At 42.0% G+C, this 16,115-nt stretch overlaps 1 protein-coding gene across 1 annotated transcript; it reads right to left on the reverse strand.

Moving 5' to 3' along the window:
• Positions 1-345: 345 nt before the first annotated feature.
• Positions 346-15,747, reverse strand: psmc3 (proteasome 26S subunit, ATPase 3). The gene is made up of 12 exons (NM_001006785.1): positions 15,646-15,747; positions 12,000-12,083; positions 11,531-11,656; positions 11,336-11,440; positions 3,204-3,266; positions 2,976-3,113; positions 2,732-2,875; positions 2,508-2,656; positions 2,288-2,384; positions 1,763-1,908; positions 1,350-1,431; positions 346-549 (listed from the first exon to the last, which is right to left on the reverse strand). Exons 1-12 carry the CDS (start codon positions 15,670-15,672, stop codon positions 439-441), a joined length of 1,272 nt encoding a protein of 423 aa, NP_001006786.1. The 5' UTR covers positions 15,673-15,747; the 3' UTR covers positions 346-438.
• Positions 15,748-16,115: the final 368 nt, after the last annotated feature.

The following is a 16,115-nucleotide window of genomic DNA, read 5'->3' on the forward strand; positions in this document are numbered from 1 at the left end:
CACAGTATGTATCTGGATAAAAGCTATAAGCTAATAAATGCAGACACAATAATCAAATAACCCTCAGAATGTTTTCCAGGTTTCATATATTTAGGTTTTTATCTCAATAACCATGAAACACTATCTTGAACCTCTAAACCAGAGGGCACATGCTTAGAATATATACAACGGGCACGAGCTTTTATCCTGTGACAGGAAGAATCAACATAAAAGCTCTTTGGAACTATCTGCCTCTGGAATAACTTGACAAAAATGGACGGTGTTATATTGAGAATTTGTAAAAAAAAAAAAAAATGGTAAAAATGGATTTGGTGTCAAAGACTTCACTTTCAGAGGTTTGGTACATTTAAATGTCTGGTTTATTTCTTCCCATAACATAAACAAAGCAGTCTGGGTTCAACACGTAGCAGATCCTCCCACTGATTTCCCACCTGTGCTCTATGCATAGTACTGTAAATTGGCTTTTTTCTTGGCCTGGACTTCTAAGATGCCCTCCATATAATCTTCATGTGTTAATTCAGTGGCTCCTCTGCGCAGAGCTATCATCCCCTGTAAGAAAAGGCACACAGCTCAGCCAAGCTTAAGCTGACACTAACATATAAGGAATGCTTTCACAGGCAAGATAGCTACTTGACATCAGTTTCTCAGGAAACCATATCAGTCTGCCCCCAACTTGAATGGACCATTTGCCCACCCATCCCCTTTAGGATGGCAGAATCATTGAACCCCTTTCTCACTTTGTTTCATGTTGAACTGATGGATTCTGAGAACTGAAATCCCTGGTTTCAAAAAAACCACCACACACAGTCCCAGAATTGATCCTTTCAACACTGAGCAGGGTGGACAGGAGGTTGAATGATTCTGCCAGCCTAAGGGTTGGGTGGAGGTAGGGTTTATTACTTTTGAAAATAAGGTCATTTGTGTTGCTAAAATATAGAAGGATCTGTACCTTTTAACTGTCTTTATTGTATCATGTTTCCCCAATAATTTACTATGAATGGATTTAGAACTATGGCTTTACCTTGATGTGGTAGGGTGACTTGTCAATATCAGTTTTTGTAACTAAACACCTGCTTTTATAAATAAGGGAAACAGGGAATGTGCAATGAGCAATCCCCTTCTCTTACGTATGCTTGCAGCTAATTTGCCCAGATCAGTTGCACTTTAATTGTACTTATATATTTTTACTTTGCCTTGGAGTGCTCCTGCAACCCACTTCTTTGTGCTGTACATTCAAATGTATCCCAGAAATGTAGAATCTTGCACTCTGCAACTTCCTAGCCAGCAAAGCAGATGCTATGAGGTTGGCAGAGAAAGGGTTAAGGCCAATGTGTAGAGAAAATACTTACTGCTTCAACACAAACTGCCTTGCACTGAGCGCCATTGAAATCATCAGTACAGCGGGCAAGCTCCTCATAATTCACATCGGGGCTGTAGAACCAGAAGGAAAAAATAAAAACTCACAATGTTGCCACCTCCATAGCAGAATTCAAACAGCAAATTAATGATTACACTGATTTATCAGCTATGACGGATATTCCGTTATTATAGATGCATACAGGAATTTTTTTTTTATTCTTTAACCCCGTTGCAGCTAGGGCCAGATTTCTAGATTCTGCCTGCTAGGGCAGATTATAACTACAGAATCTACAACTGGATCCTTTATTCGCTGCATACCTAGTAATAAGGCCCAATTTATTTTGAGTACCATAAAAGCAACTGGCAAGTATTTTTTTTGAGAGTAAACTTTCAGTTTTCATACCTGACATTCATTTTACGGGAATGGATCTGCATGATACGAGCTCTGGCCTCTTCATTGGGCATAGGGAATTCAATCTTCCTGTCCAGTCGCCCAGATCGTAGCAGTGCCGGATCCAGGATATCCACACGATTAGTAGCAGCAATCACCTGCACCACAACACAGAAATAAGGTTTGAATTGCTGATCAGCACTTAAAGGGCAGCTACTTCTCAGAACTACTGTAAATCTCTATGTACTGCAGCAAAGGAACCTGAGCTAGTGGCCATGATCAAGATCTTGTGTTAAAGGTACAACTGCAGTCATAGGGGTATATTTATCATGCTGTGTAAAAGTTGAATAAAACATTACTAGGATGTTGCACATAGCAGCTTTGCTACTGTTGAAAATCTAATTGCTGACTGGTTGCCCAGGGCAACATTACTGGTAATGCTTCACTCCACTTTTTGCACAGCATGATAAATATACCCCTAAGCTATGTTTTGTATAGCAAGGCTACAGTACCTTGGTGTAGTTATTAAAGACTCACCTTGACTTGTGTGTTTGGCTGAAATCCATCAAGCTGATTAAGAAGCTCAAGCATTGTTCTCTGTACCTCCCTGTCTCCTGCTTTCTCACTGTCGAACCTGTTGGGTACATGGCAAGAATAAATGTGCATTTAGTATTAAAACACAGGCTTCCTTGATGCATCACAGTAGGTTACAAGTCAGACGTAAGCAGGCAGCATGTTCTTGGCAAGCACAGTGTACCTTTTAGTGCCAATAGCATCAAGTTCATCAATGAAAATGATAGAAGGTGCTTTTTCCTTGGCCAGAGCGAAAGCATCTCGTACGAGTTTGGCACCATCTCCAATAAACATCTGAACTAGCTGTGGGCCGGCAAGCTTCAGAAAGGTAGCCTGAAATAAAAAAAAGAATCGTTAGGCTCAGTGTAGTTACATCTGTTCACAGAACTCTATAAAATGAACATATACCTTTGTCTGAGCGGCGCATGCCCTAGCCAGCAGGGTCTTGCCAGTTCCAGGGGGGCCGTACATAAGGACACCTTTAGGGGGCTGGATTCCCAAGTTCTCAAACTTTTCCTTGTGGTTCATGGGCAGTACAATGGCCTCCACAAGCTGCAGGGAAAGGATAACAGAACAGGTGTGTACAGGGAAAGGTACACCAACTGCTTTCAGTGCATTGTATTACGGCAGCTAGCAGGTCTATACAGATTACCTCCTGGATCTGTTTATCCAGACCACCTATGTCACTGTATTGCTCGGTGGGCCTTTCGTCCACTTCCATGGCCTTCACACGAGAATCATACTCAGTAGGAAGGGTCTCCAAAATGAGGTAAGAATCTTTGTTTACTCCCTGAAGAAATAAGTGTGTATTATCTAATCATCTGCAATTTAAAGGTATCAAGCAGTCAACAATAATCCAATAATTACTCCAGGCCCTTACCACAAGATCTCCAGGCTTCAGTTTTTCAGCATCAACCAAACCAATCACTGGCAAGAAGTAGGTCTAAGAAAGAGAGATTCATTGAAAAACGTTGGCCATAGATGCAATTTTATATCACACACATAGCTTTTTTGAAGAGTTGCTAAAGTTCAGTCACAGAAGCAACACACAGGTTATACCATAGCTCTTGAGAGGGATAATAGGATCCCGTGTATGTATATGTGTGCATGTATGTGTTCCTTGGCTTGTTTGTGTGCACTGTGAATTCTATTATCCCAGGGGGAGTCCCTTAACTCTTTTACTGCCAAGCACGTATGGCATACGTGATGGCAGTAAAAGGGCTTAAACGCCAACGACGTGTCTCATACGTCGTTGGCGTTTAAGCGCTGCCCTCTGCAGCGGCGGCATGTGCCGCCGCTGCAGAGGGCTTCTAACAATGACAGCCCCCCTGGGCAATGTGCCAGGGGGGCTGTCATCAGGGTCCTGCGAGCCGATCGCTCGCAGGACCCTCCAGGAAGCAGCAGATGCGATCGCATCGCATCTGCTGCTTCCTGCTTCCTCCCTCTCCCCCAGCGCCGGCCCAAATGAGGAAGGAGGCGATCGGTCTTCAGGAACAGGTAAGGACTTTTTTTTTTTATTGCATTTACACACTTTTACACACTTATACACACATTTACATACATTTATACACACTTACATACATTTACACACACTTACAGCACACATTCTAGCATTTTTTTATTTTTTATTTTTTATTTTTTTTTTTTCATTTTTCACACTTTTATACACTTATTTACACTCATATACACACTTACACACTATCACACAACTTTTACACATGTACACACATGTATACACAAACACTTTGGTTTTTTTTTGTTTTGCTTTTTTTTTTTTTTTTTTTCATTTTACCACTTTGTTTTTATTTTCTTTTACCTAAAAACTGTTTATTTTGACAGCGTAACTATTGGATCAGATATTCTGGCCACTAATTACACTGTCATGTAACTTATTTTGTTGTTTCACTGATTTGCACAATTTTTGTGGTTTTATCACATTTTATCCCTATATAAGTGTTCCTGATCTGTTTTTAGCGTAGCTTTGCCAGGTGTAACTTTGGTGTACAAAAATAACTTTACCTATTTTGAATTCATCAGAATGTGTACTTTCCAAAAATATATGGTTTTCTGGGGGTCACTGTATAGTTAGGGGGGGGTTACTGCACATAATACACTGACGGGGCTCTGTGTGCAAAAGCTGAGCTGGCAGGCGAGAAATCCTTATGCGCTATTTTCATTTAGGGTTCAGTACATACCGCAGACTTTGGTATATCTATGCATATTGGGCATCAAACTGTTCAGTAGGCCTCTGGTGTTCCTATTTGGGGTGACTTGCCTTTGTACGCAAGAAATTGTGTGAGATAAATGCGGCAAATTGCAACATTTTTAGGCGATTTTCTGAAATCTCATAAAAACCGATAACTTTAGGAAAGCTTTGCGGCTTGGTACTTTGGTGTAGAAAGGACTCTTTACCCTTGTTGGATTTGTCAGAATGTGTACTTTCCAAAAATATATGGTTTTGTGGGGGTCTCTGTATAGTTAGGGGAAGTTTTGGCACATAATACACTGACAGGGGGCTCTGTGTGCAAAAGCTGAGCTGGCAAGCGAGAAATCCTTATGCGCTATTTTCATTTAGGGTTCAGTACATACTGCAGACTTTGGTATATCTATGCATATTGGGCATCAAACTGTTCAGTAGGCCTCTGGTGTTCCTATTTGGGGTGACTTGCCTTTGTACGCAAGAAATTGTGTGAGATAAATGCGACAAATTGCAACATTTTTAGGCAATTTTCTGAAATGTCATAAAAACCAATAACTTTAGGAAAGCTCTGCAGATTGGTACTTTGGTGTAGAAAGGACTCTTTACCCTTGTTGGATTTGTCAGAATGTGTACTTTCCAAAAATATATGGTTTTGTGGGGGATCTGTATAGTTAGGGGAAGTTTTGGCACATAATACACTGACAGGGGGCTCTGTGTGCAAAAGCTGAGCTGGCAGGCAAGAAATCCTTATGCGCTATTTTCATTTAGGGTTCAGTACATACCGCAGACTTTGGTATATCTATGCATATTGGGCATCAAACTGTTCGGTAGGCCTCTGGTGTTCCTATTGGGGGTGATTTGCCTTTGTACGCAAGAAATTGTGTGAGATAAATGTGACAAATTGCAACATTTTTAGGCAATTTTCTGAAATGTCATAAAAACCAATAACTTTAGGAAAGCTCTGCAGATTGGTACTTTGGTGTAGAAAGGACTCTTTACCCTTGTTGGATTTGTCAGAATGTGTACTTTCCAAAAATATATGGTTTTGTGGGGGATCTGTATAGTTAGGGGAAGTTTTGGCACATAATACACTGACAGGGGGCTCTGTGTGCAAAAGCTGAGCTGGCAGGCGAGAAATCCTTATGCGCTATTTTCATTTAGGGTTCAGTACATACCGCAGACTTTGGTATATCTATGCATATTGGGCATCAAACTGTTCAGTAGGCCTCTGGTGTTCCTATTTGGGGTGACTTGCCTTTGTACGCAAGAAATTGTGTGAGATAAATGCGGCAAATTGCAACATTTTTAGGCGATTTTCTGAAATGTCATAAAAACCGATAACTTTAGGAAAGCTTTGCGGCTTGGTACTTTGGTGTAGAAAGGACTCTTTACCTTTGTTGGATTTGTCAGAATGTGTACTTTCCAAAAATATATGGTTTTGTGGGGGTCTCTGTATAGTTAGGGGAAGTTTTGGCACATAATACACTGACAGGGGGCTCTGTGTGCAAAAGCTGAGCTGGCAGGCGAGAAATCCTTATGCGCTATTTTCATTTAGGGTTCAGTACATACTGCAGACTTTGGTATATCTATGCATATTGGGCATCAAACTGTTCAGTAGGCCTCTGGTGTTCCTATTTGGGGTGACTTGCCTTTGTACGCAAGAAATTGTGTGAGATAAATGCGACAAATTGCAACATTTTTAGGCGATTTTCTGAAATGTCATAAAAACCAATAACTTTAGGAAAGCTCTGCAGATTGGTACTTTGGTGTAGAAAGGACTCTTTACCCTTGTTGGATTTGTCAGAATGTGTACTTTCCAAAAATATATGGTTTTGTGGGGGATCTGTATAGTTAGGGGAAGTTTTGGCACATAATACACTGACAGGGGGCTCTGTGTGCAAAAGCTGAGCTGGCAGGCGAGAAATCCTTATGCGCTATTTTCATTTAGGGTTCAGTACATACCGCAGACTTTGGTATATCTATGCATATTGGGCATCAAACTGTTCAGTAGACCTCTGGTGTTCCTTTTGGGGTGATTTGTCTTTATCTGATCTTTATCAAGAAATTGTGAGAGATAAATGCGGCAAATTGCAACATTTTTATGCGATTTTCGAAAATGTCATATAAATCTGCAAACTTAGGAAAGCTTTACAGCTTGGTACTTTGTAGCAATAAGAAATATTTACCCATTATAGATTCGGGGGGATGTGTATTTTCCAAAAATATATGGCTTTCTGGGGTGAATGTACTTTTTTTGTAGCATTATCCCACATAAAGGATGTAAATGTGTTGATTTTGCAGGAGCTGAAATGATAGATCATATGGGGGTATGTTCCCATTGGGGCCCCTACATGCCACATACTTAGGTAAACCTATACATATTGGGCATCAAACTGTTCAGTGGACCCCTGGCGTTCATATTTAGGGTGTTTTATCTTGGTACCTAACACTATGTGGGTGATAAGATGCTGCAAAGTGGAAGCTTTGAGGGGATTTTTGGAAATGTCATCAAAATTGCTAACTTTAGAAAAGCTGTGCGGCTTGGTACTTTGGAGTAGAAAGACATGGGTACCCATTTTAGATTCGGGGGAATGTGTACTTTCCAAAAATATATGACTTTCTGGGGTGAGCGTACTTTTTTGTAGCTTTATCCCACATATAATGATGTAAATGTGTTGATTTTGCATGAGCTGAAATGACAGAAATGACAGTATATATGGGGGTATGTTCACATTGGGGCCCCTACATGCCACATACTTAGGTAAACCTATACATATTGGGCATCAAACTGTTCAGTGGACCCCTGGCGTTCAAATTCAGGGTGTTTTATCTTGGTACCTAATGCTATGTGGGAGATAAGATGCTTCAAAATGGAAGCTTTGAGGGGATTTTTGGAAATGTCATCAAAATTGCTAACTTTAGAAAAGCTGTGCGGCTTGGTACTTTGGAGTAGAAAGACATGGGTACCCATTTTAGATTCGGGGGAATGTGTACTTTCCAAAAATATATGGCTTTCTGGGGTGAGCGTACTTTTTTGTAGCTTTATCTCACATATAATGATGTAAATGTGTTGATTTTGCAGGAGCTGAAATGACAGAAATGACAGTATATATGGGGGTATGTTCACATTCGGGCCCCTACATGCCACATACTTGGGTAAACCTATACATATTGGGCATCAAACTGTTCAGTGGACCCCTGGTGTTCAAATTCAGGGTGTTTTATCTTGGTACCTAATGCTATGTGGGAGATAAGATGCTTCAAAGTGGAAGCTTTGAGGGGATTTTTGGAAATGTCATCAAAATTGCTAACTTTAGAAAAGCTGTGCGGCTTGGTACTTTGGAGTAGAAAGACATGGGTACCCATTTTAGATTCGGGGGAATGTGTACTTTCCAAAAATATATGACTTTCTGGGGTGAGCATACTTTTTTGTAGCTTTATCCCACATATAATGATGTAAATGTGTTGATTTTGCAGGAGCTGAAATGACAGAAATGACAGTATATATGGGGGTATGTTCACATTGGGGCCCCTACATGCCACATACTTAGGTAAACATATACATATTGGGCATCAAACTGTTCAGTGGACCCCTGGCGTTCAAATTCAGGGTGTTTTATCTTGGTACCTAATGCTATGTGGGAGATAAGATGCTTCAAAATGGAAGCTTTGAGGGGATTTTTGGAAATGTCATCAAAATTGCTAACTTTAGAAAAGCTGTGCGGCTTGGTACTTTGGAGTAGAAAGACATGGGTACCCATTTTAGATTCGGGGGAATGTGTACTTTCCAAAAATATATGGCTTTCTGGGGTGAGCGTACTTTTTTGTAGCTTTATCTCACATATAATGATGTAAATGTGTTGATTTTGCAGGAGCTGAAATGACAGAAATGACAGTATATATGGGGGTATGTTCACATTCGGGCCCCTACATGCCACATACTTGGGTAAACCTATACATATTGGGCATCAAACTGTTCAGTGGACCCCTGGTGTTCAAATTCAGGGTGTTTTATCTTGGTACCTAATGCTATGTGGGAGATAAGATGCTTCAAAGTGGAAGCTTTGAGGGGATTTTTGGAAATGTCATCAAAATTGCTAACTTTAGAAAAGCTGTGCGGCTTGGTACTTTGGAGTAGAAAGACATGGGTACCCATTTTAGATTCGGGGGAATGTGTACTTTCCAAAAATATATGACTTTCTGGGGTGAGCGTACTTTTTTGTAGCTTTATCCCACATATAATTATGTAAATGTGTTGATTTTGCAGGAGCTGAAATGACAGAAATGACAGTTCATATGGGGGTATGTTCACATTGGGGCCCCTACATGCCACATACTTAGGTAAACCTATACATATTGGGCATCAAACTGTTCAGTGGACCCCTGGCGTTCAAATTCAGGGTGTTTTATCTTGGTACCTAATGCTATGTGGGAGATAAGATGCTTCAAAATGGAAGCTTTGAGGGGATTTTTGGAAATGTCATCAAAATTGCTAACTTTAGAAAAGCTGTGCGGCTTGGTACTTTGGAGTAGAAAGACATGGGTACCCATTTTAGATTCGGGGGAATGTGTACTTTCCAAAAATATATGACTTTCTGGGGTGAGCGTACTTTTTTGTAGCTTTATCCCACATATAATAATGTAAATGTGTTGATTTTGCAGGAGCTGAAATGACAGAAATGACAGTTCATATGGGGGTATGTTCACATTGGGGCCCCTACATGCCACATACTTAGGTAAACCTATACATATTGGGCATCAAACTGTTCAGTGGACCCCTGGCGTTCAAATTCAGGGTGTTTTATCTTGGTACCTAATGCTATGTGGGAGATAAGATGCTTCAGAGTGGAAGCTTTGAGGGGATTTTTGGAAATGTCATCAAAATTGCTAACTTTAGAAAAGCTGTGCGGCTTGGTACTTTGGAGTAGAAAGACATGGGTACCCATTTTAGATTCGGGGGAATGTGTACTTTCCAAAAATATATGACTTTCTGGGGTGAGCGTACTTTTTACTAGCTTCATCCCACATATAATGATGTAAATGTGTTGATTTTGCAGAAGCTGAAATGACAGAAATGACAGTTCATATGGGGTATGTTCACATTGGGGCCCCTACATGCCACATACTTAGGTAAACCTATACATATTGGGCATCAAACTGTTCAGTGGACCCCAGGCATTCATATTTAGGGTGTTTTATTTGGTTACTTTATGACCTGTAGGAGATAAGATACTATAGACTAGAAGCTTTGAAGCGATTTTTAAAAAAAATCACAAATTTTGATAAAAACCAATAACTTTAGGAAAGCATTGCGACTTGATAGTTTGGAGTAGACAGACAGTTGTGCCTATTCTGTATTCCCCAGAATCAGTTCTTTCCAAAAATGTACAATTTTCTGGGATAAACCTTCTGTTAGTGGAATTTTGGCCTTGAAATCCAAAGTATGCAGTTTTTTTGGAGCAGTGCTTTGGGAATTTGGTAGTGTACTGCTGGGAGTTTTTGACCTATACAAGTGAGAAATCTCCATAAAACTATATATATTTGGTATTGGCACGTTCAGGAGACATGGGACTTTCCAAATCAGTTGTATATTCGTGCATAAAATAATTTTTGTTTCTAGTATGTGTGATTATATTATGGAAAATTTGATTTTTTTTGCATTTTTAGACATTTAGAAGCCTATATCTTGTTACAGAATTGGAATTACACAAAAATTCTACCATATTTTGAAAGCTTAGGTTGTTCTGAAAAAAACGATATATTGTTTTCCTTGGTAAACTAAAAGTCCCCCCGAGGAAAGGCCCCTAAAGTGAAACAGTGCAAAATGTTCAAAAACTGTCTGGCAATACAAGTTCCGCTTTGACCAAAATGGCTGGCAGTAAAAGGGTTAATTTTTAAAATGGCATTTTTCTATATAGGAGTACCCAAAAGCACATACTACTAAAATAAAGTATATTTTTTACATATGAACTTCTCTATGTAATAGACCTACATTGTTTGGGGTATAGTTTTCCTTTAATACCTCCCACTGCAGATTAGTTATGGGGCTGGCACTTAGATAAACCCCAAGATGCAACAACCATGTCTAGGACTATGGCCAGACCCTTTTACCAGGTAAGTAATGAATTTATTTCACAGGTACAAGTGATCGTTTATTACTTTGGTAACTATCTACTTAACCAATGGAACATATCCTGTCAATGTTTGTTCTCTAAATGTAAACATGTAGCACACAGGCTATTTGACCACCATTACTTGAGTACTATGACATATTCAGGCAGCTACTGAATTTTCCATGGTGGTGATGGATAGTGACTTCTGGTTCTCAAAAGCCTCATGTGCAACACCCCTTAATGGCACAGGGAGTAATTTACAAATTGTGCAACATGAGGGTGAAAAAAATGTTATAGGTGCAAATTAAACCCTCTAATGGCCAAAGTCAAAAGAAGTCAAAGAAACAGGGAGCCAGATTTATACACATCAGCTGGGATTCTCATTGGAGGATTTTAAAGCAGCCGCTGGCTGTGGAGATGTGGGGAAAACTTTTATTGTGTGCAGCTCCCAGTATGCCTCAGCTTTATTATATGTTACGGAATTCTGGGATTTGTAGTCCAGCAACAACAGAGTAAACTGAGCAGTGCAGCAGAGTTTACAACCCCTTTAAAATGTTTACAAACCCAATAAAGCTTACTGAAGGTATTCAGCACAGCCATGGTTTGAAACATGCCAGTGTCACTTTAATTTAAACCAGAACACAAAAACATAAGGAGAGAATGTATAATATACTGTTTCACAAGATACGCTGCTCTTACCTGTCGTGTTGAGGTTTTGATAACAGCGCACTTTCCCTTTCTCTGAGAGTCTAAGTCAATGTTGGCTCCATCCTCTTCCTGGTCATTAGGATCAACATCCAGGAGCTAGAGGTGCAGGAAAGCAAGAAGTTGAGTCATGAAGCAGATTTGCACATGGAGAGGTGTCAGGGGTATTTGGGAATCAACCAGCCTTACCTCTATGACATTGGACACCAGGTATGGGAGGGTTTTATTCACTTTGATTTTCTCACTATTTTCTTTAATTTTGTCTCTCATTGCTTGCAGCTCATGCGTCACTCTCAAAACCTCACTCTTCATGATCTGAAAGAATAAAACATGGTCACGTGTCTAGACAGTATACTTGGTATTTATGGCAAATTTTCCAGCTAATCAGGGCAAGCCGATCAGCGTATTCTGCTTATTTAAGTACGCAGGGCAGCAGGCTGTGAGTACCCAAGCTCAGTTGCTAGTCAGGCAATATGCATGCAATCCATAACGGATGAGAAAATAGATGGAAAGGAAAGTAATTTCAGCAGGAAAAATGACTCCAAATTGATTATAACAATAACTCGGAGAGGTAAGCATGTCAGGGGCTTTATAAACACTGAACTATTCATGCAAGGTATCGGAATAAGAACACTTTCATTAGTGTGAAGCAACTCACTTTAATTTCACTGTCCAGCAGCCGAGTTCTCTGGATAATCTCTTCTGTGGACATTTTGAGAACCTCTTCGCCCAACCCATCTGCCTGCACAGAGAGACAAGAAAAAGAGGGTTATGAGATTACCATGATTTTTTTTTTTAATATCCTCTCTGTTCCTACAGTTTCCCATTCTCGGTATTCCTCCTGTCTCTCTCTTTCTTCCCTGATCCTTCTCTTTATGCATCACCGCTCTCTCCCATTCCTTCTAATTCTCTGTCCCTCCTGTTTTTTTACCATTCTTTCTTAATCTCTCTCTGTCCCTCCTGTTTTGTCTCCCCATTCCGTCTCTTTCACTGCTGCCTTCCCCTGTTACGTCTTATTCTCTGTATTTCTGCCTTTCTCATCTATTCCCTCTTATTCTCTCTGTTCCTCCTGTCCGTCTCCTAATCATTCTATTTCTAATCTTTATACCCACTGTTGCTCATCATGCTATTACTGTCTTTCCCAATTACATCTCATTCTTTATTTTTCCTGTCTCTCTCACTCATGTTCCTTACTCACTATTTCTTGTTTCTTTGTTGCCAATTGCCTCTGATCTTTATTTTCCAATTAGTGCTCATTTCTCCACTAGCAAGTACTCTCACTCTCCTTCCTTGGCCCATTCCCTCTCATTCCATCTCCCTTGACCCATTCCCTCTCATTCCATCTCCCCTGACCCATTCCCTCTCATTCCATCTCCCCTGACCCATTCCCTCTAATTCCATCTCCCCTGACCCATTCCTCTATCATTCCATCTCCCTTGACCCATTCCTCTATCATTCTATTTCCCTTGACCCATTCCCTCTCATTCCATCTCCCCTGACCCATTCCCTCTAATTCCATCTCCCCTGACCCATTCCTCTATCATTCCATCTCCCTTGACCCATTCCTCTATCAATCTATTTCCCTTGACCCATTCCTCTATCATTCCATCTCCCCTGACCCATTCCTCTATCATTCCATCTCCCCTGACCCATTCCTCTATCATTCCATCTCCCCTGACCCATTCCTCTATCATTCCATCTCCCTTGACCCATTCCTCTATCATTCCATCTCCGTTGATCCATTCCTCTATCATTCCATCTCCCCTGACCCATTCCTCTATCATTCCATCTCCCCTGACCCATTCCTCTATCATTCCATCTCCCCTGACCCATTCCTCTATCATTCCATCTCCCTTGACCCATTCCTCTATCATTCCATCTCCGTTGATCCATTCCTCTATCATTCCATCTCCCCTGACCCATTCCTCTATCATTCCATCTCCCTTGACCCATTCCTCTATCATTCCATCTCCCTTGACCCATTCCTCTATCATTCTATTTCCCTTGACCCATTCCTCTATCATTCCATCTCCCCTGACCCATTCCTCTATCATTCCATCTCCCCTGACCCATTCCTCTATCATTCCATCTCCCTTGACCTATTCCTCTATCATTCCATCTCCCCTGACCCATTCCCTCTCATTCCATCTCCCCTGAACCATTCCTCTATCATTCCATCTCCCCTGACCCATTCCTCTATCATTCCATCTCCCTTGACCCATTCCTCTATCAATCTATTTCCCTTGACCCATTCCTCTATCATTCTATTTCCCTTGACCCATTCCTCTATCATTCTATTTCCCTTGACCCATTCCTCTATCATTCCATCTCCCCTGACCCATTCCTCTATCATTCCATCTCCACTGACCCATTCCTCTATCATTCCATCTCCCCTGACCCATTCCTCTATCATTCCATCTCCCTTGACCCATTCCTCTATCATTCCATCTCCGTTGATCCATTCCTCTATCATTCCATCTCCCCTGACCCATTCCTCTATCATTCCATCTCCCTTGACCTATTCCTCTATCATTCCATCTCCCCTGACCCATTCCCTCTCATTCCATCTCCCCTGACCCATTCCTCTATCATTCCATCTCCCTTGACCCATTCCTCTATCATTCTATTTCCCTTGACCCATTCCTCTATCATTCCATCTCCCCTGACCCATTCCTCTATCATTCCATCTCCCCTGACCCATTCCCTCTCATTCCATCTCCCCTGACCCATTCCTCTATCATTCCATCTCCCCTGACCCATTCCTCTATCATTCCATCTCCCTTGACCTATTCCTCAATCATTCCATCTCCCCTGACCCATTCCTCTATCATTCCATCTTCCTTGACCTATTCCTCTATCATTCCATCTCCCCTGACCCATTCCCTCTCATTCCATCTCCCCTGACCCATTCCCTCTCATTCCATCTCCCCTGACCCATTCCCTCTCATTCCATCTCCCCTGACCCATTCCTCTATCATTCCATCTCCCCTGACCCATTCCTCTATCATTCCATCTCCCCTGACCCATTCCTCTATCATTCCATCTCCCCTGACCCATTCCTCTATCATTCCATCTCCCTTGACCCATTCCTCTATCATTCCATCTCCGTTGATCCATTCCTCTATCATTCCATCTCCCCTGACCCATTCCTCTATCATTCCATCTCCCTTGACCCATTCCTCTATCATTCCATCTCCCTTGACCCATTCCTCTATCATTCCATCTCCCTTGACCCATTCCTCTATCATTCTATTTCCCTTGACCCATTCCTCTATCATTCCATCTCCCCTGACCCATTCCTCTATCATTCCATCTCCCCTGACCCATTCCTCTATCATTCTATTTCCCTTGACCCATTCCTCTATCATTCCATCTCCCTTGACCCATTCCTCTATCATTCCATCTCCCTTGACCCATTCCTCTATCATTCTATTTCCCTTGACCCATTCCTCTATCATTCCATCTCCCCTGACCCATTCCTCTATCATTCCATCTCCCTTGACCTATTCCTCTATCATTCCATCTCCCCTGACCCATTCCCTCTCATTCCATCTCCCCTGACCCATTCCCTCTCATTCCATCTCCCCTGACCCATTCCTCTATCATTCCATCTCCCCTGACCCATTCCTCTATCATTCCATCTCCCCTGACCCATTCCTCTATCATTCTATTTCCCTTGACCCATTCCTCTATCATTCCATCTCCCCTGACCCATTCCTCTATCATTCCATCTCCCCTGACCCATTCCTCTATCATTCCATCTCCCCTGACCCATTCCTCTATCATTCCATCTCCCCTGACCCATTCCTCTATCATTCCATCTCCCTTGACCCATTCCTCTATCATTCTATTTCCCTTGACCCATTCCTCTATCATTCCATCTCCCTTGACCCATTCCTCTATCATTCTATTTCCCTTGATCCATTCCTCTATCATTCTATTTCCCTTGACCCATTCCTCTATCATTCCATCTCCCCTGACCCATTCCCTCTCATTTCATCTCCCCTGACCCATTCCCTCTCATTTCATCTCCCCTGACCCATTCCCTCTCATTCCATCTCCCTTGACCCATTCCCTCTCATTCCATCTCCCCGGCCCGTTCCCATACCATGCACCCCCTTCTTTCTGTCCCTTTGGCCCCACACTCCCGGGCTGCACACACACATCCCGCACAGACTATTTCTCCATTCCCTTTGTTTCCCGTCTCCTCTCTCCATTGTATCTGTCTGTCCTTCTCCCTCCGGTCTCACATTCCCCAGCACCTGCCGGGCCACCATCTCTATCCATCCCTGCTTTCCTCTTACCTCCGTTTCATCCCATATAGACGCCATGTTTATTGCTTCCGACAGGCCGGGTGAGTTCGCACTTCCAGCAGCGGAAGCAAAGGGACTTCACTAATGAATGCACCGCTTCCGGTGCCACTTGAAAAGCACTCCGCCGCCAGTCTAGAAGCTGCAATTCGCAAGGCAAGCGACGTAAGAGTCATGTGATCAGCGTGTATGGGCGGGGCCTACAGTGACATTTAATACCGAGTCAGGGTGCGCTATTTCAATGGAAGTACTGACACTGTCCGATTATATCGGCAAAATTGCAGCAGCGCCTAGGGTTAGACACATTTTGGTGGCATAAAACTCGAGGGGAAACGGGGGGAAAGCTGAGTGATCCAATGCAGGGGTGCTGGGGGAGCTGAATGATCCAATGCAGGGGTGCTGGGGAGCTGAGTGATCCAATGCAGGGGTGCTGGGGGAGCTGAGTGATCCAATGCAGGGGTGCT

This window comes from Xenopus tropicalis, chromosome 4 (assembly GCF_000004195.4).
Source record: "Xenopus tropicalis strain Nigerian chromosome 4, UCB_Xtro_10.0, whole genome shotgun sequence".
Lineage (NCBI taxonomy): Eukaryota > Metazoa > Chordata > Amphibia > Anura > Pipidae > Xenopus > Xenopus tropicalis.

Bases quoted from the DNA above. Each gene is read 5' to 3' on its own strand.
- psmc3 (NM_001006785.1), bottom strand. From the start codon at position 15,672: ATGGCGTCTATATGGGATGAAACGGAG. The intron at 3,267-11,335 runs GTAAGAGCAGCG...TCTCTTTCTTAG, and splicing joins TCAAAACCTCAACACGACAG to ACCTACTTCTTGCCAGTGAT. The intron at 2,876-2,975 runs GTAATCTGTATA...CTTTCCCTGCAG, and splicing joins TGGATAAACAGATCCAGGAG to CTTGTGGAGGCCATTGTACT.